Source organism: Nannobrachium achirus (assembly GCF_963921795.1).
Source record: "Nannobrachium achirus genome assembly, chromosome: 3".
NCBI classification, from domain to species: Eukaryota; Metazoa; Chordata; class Actinopteri; order Myctophiformes; family Myctophidae; genus Nannobrachium; species Nannobrachium achirus.
Genome location: NC_137812.1, coordinates 39984081 through 39986580, shown reverse-complemented (window position 1 = coordinate 39986580; position 2500 = coordinate 39984081). Strand labels below are relative to the sequence as shown.

At 45.8% G+C, this 2500-nt stretch overlaps 1 protein-coding gene across 1 annotated transcript in view; it reads left to right on the top strand.

Annotated features, from left to right (window-relative positions):
• prss12 (serine protease 12) overlaps positions 1–2500 on the top strand; it is a gene marked incomplete at both ends in the record, with an annotated part of 41683 nt that overhangs the window by 8588 nt on the left and 30595 nt on the right. The window contains 3 exons of the mRNA XM_080722582.1: positions 1–114; positions 664–805; positions 1254–1459. The exon at positions 1–114 is cut by the window's left edge and continues 65 nt beyond it. Of these exons, the coding sequence (XP_080578708.1) occupies positions 1–114; positions 664–805; positions 1254–1459 (462 nt within the window). The remainder of the gene's footprint in view (positions 115–663; positions 806–1253; positions 1460–2500) is intronic.

Here is a 2500-nt window from a genome sequence, read left to right as displayed (position 1 = left end):
AAGTTCGTTGCACAGGAAATGAGCTCTCTTTGGAACAGTGTCCTAAAAACGCCTGGGGAGACCACAACTGTCTGCACTCTGAAGATGCAGGAGTGTCCTGTACCCCACTCACAGGTACGTCTGAACATGCTACAGTTAGGGCATGTCAGTATGACAAACAATATTTACTGTTTATCTTATACTGTAATATATTGTAGTCATATCCTGGGATTGTGAATGATGATACATAATTACAGTATACGCTCTAAATTAAATACCAAAAACCACTACCATCACGACATAACAAAGAGCCCAATTCATACCGTATCACTCATAGCAAATGACTGGACTGAACATAAGTAAATGTCGACAAATTAAATTAAACACCTGAGCACATGCAAGCGGGTGAAACACTCACTAACACAGACATGCAGATGATTGGAAGCTAGCTGTCACCACATTGAACATCTCCTCTGTTAGGCAACTATTGTTTGTCTCTGTTTAGCGTGAGTTATACTTGGTTGCGCATATTGTTGTCCACTGAAGATGGCCAATCTGCAATTCACAACACATGACACATTGTGAGGTTGTAGACATGCTATTTTCGGTGTGCGACATTGGCGTGAAACTAAGTATAAATCAGGCTTTTTTTTTTGTCTCTCTCCCTCACCTTCCTCTCCTCAGATGGTACCCTGAGGTTAACAGGAGGCGCAGGCAGCCATGAAGGGCGTTTAGAGGTCTTCTACCGTGGGCAGTGGGGGACAGTGTGTGACGATGACTGGTCTGACTCCAATACACTGGTGGTTTGTCGCCAACTTGGATACCGGTAATAGCACAAAGCATTCATACAATACAGCCACAAGCATTCATGCATGTATAGGCTGGCTCTCACACACAGAGCCATAGATCTGATTGTTGAGTGGTGGTAAACCGCTCCATAGAGTGGCTGTGCGTGTGTCTGTAGCCTTTTTCCTCAGCGTTTTGCCATAGCTAAACGTGTGTGTGTGGCATAGCCTGTACATCCTAGACTCAAATCCTAGTCTGAAGACGTTATGCAAGCACGACCACCGCTCAATTCACATTGGGTGTGATTTTTGTATGGAGGGTGGTTTTAGGGGAAATGGTGCTAACTGAGCGAAGATTGTACCACTTTTAAAATATATGGTCAATTACACAGGTCCACGAGAACAACACATTTTATAATTTGTTAAAATAAATAGAGGTGAACTGAATAAAATATCATCCTTCTGCTCGTGTGCATGCCCATATTCCAGGTCAGGTAAAAGTCTCCATTCAGAGGCAGTCCCTGGCTTTGGGCAGGGCTCAGGTCCCATCCTGCTGGACGACGTGAGCTGCACAGGGAAGGAACCCGGCCTGGTGCTGTGCAACAGGGGGGAGTGGCTCCGACATGACTGCACTCACCAGGAAGATGTCATCATCACCTGTAGCCCAGAGCGCCCTGGACAGGACCTTCCCACCAGTAAGACCCAAAATATCTCACCCTGTCTACCCTAATCCTAAAAATAGAGATGTTGAGAGATTTGACAGGCTCTACGTATATGGGTGTATACGTGTACATATTTATGATGATGGTCCCAGGCACACTCTGTACAGTAGGCTATGTGGGAGAGGCTGGGTGTGTATGTGACCTTTACATATTCATAAACAATGTAGACTAAACACTTGACAAATAAGAACTTCCTGGTAAGATTTCTATCTCTGTGGCGGCAGGTTGTTATAGCAACGTCCCAGGAAATTTGCAGCGCGTGTGGGGGTTGGAAGAACTGAGAAAGCGCACACACACACACACACATGCACAGTTTTGCACACGCACACACACGCGCGCGCACGCACACACGCAAATCCGCCACAGACCTGTGTGTGTGCCAGGAATGCTGATGAAACAGCCACAGCCACAGAGACTCCCAAACCCCCGACAACAGTAAAAATCCTCAGTGTTAATTTAAGTCCGAGAGCGTAGAAATATTGGCCCGGAAGGGACTGAGGATTTTACGGCGTACCATAATACAGAGACCACAGGATTCCTTCAGCCCACACAGCACACATGGCCAGGAAGGAAAGAACAAAGAGGAAATGAGGAAGTAGTTGATTTGGTGTTCTTTCGGTAGCAGCCAGCCATGACATGAGCAGGCCAGTGCAAGCAATCAATCCACCTTTGAAAATGTGGGCCAAAACGTGACCTGGAACAAATCAGGCCTCATCTCGTCCCGCAAAGGGAAGCGATCCCAGTGAGGCAGGCAGATGAAGCTTGACTTTTCATTTCCTTTCACTTCCAACCTGGTCGCCCTCATTTTGTACATCTACAGAAAATCTTTCAAAATACATATTGTCGTTGTCGTATCTCCAAGTTTCAGATTTGTCCGTTCTTTCCAAAAGCAAAGCCCTGCTTCATCGTACAAGGCCGTCACACAGCGCCCGTTGTGTGCTTGTAGATCGGCTGTTTTCACTAGTTTAAATCACTTTTAAAATGATAAATTCAAAACAAGCGCTTTTTCACCCA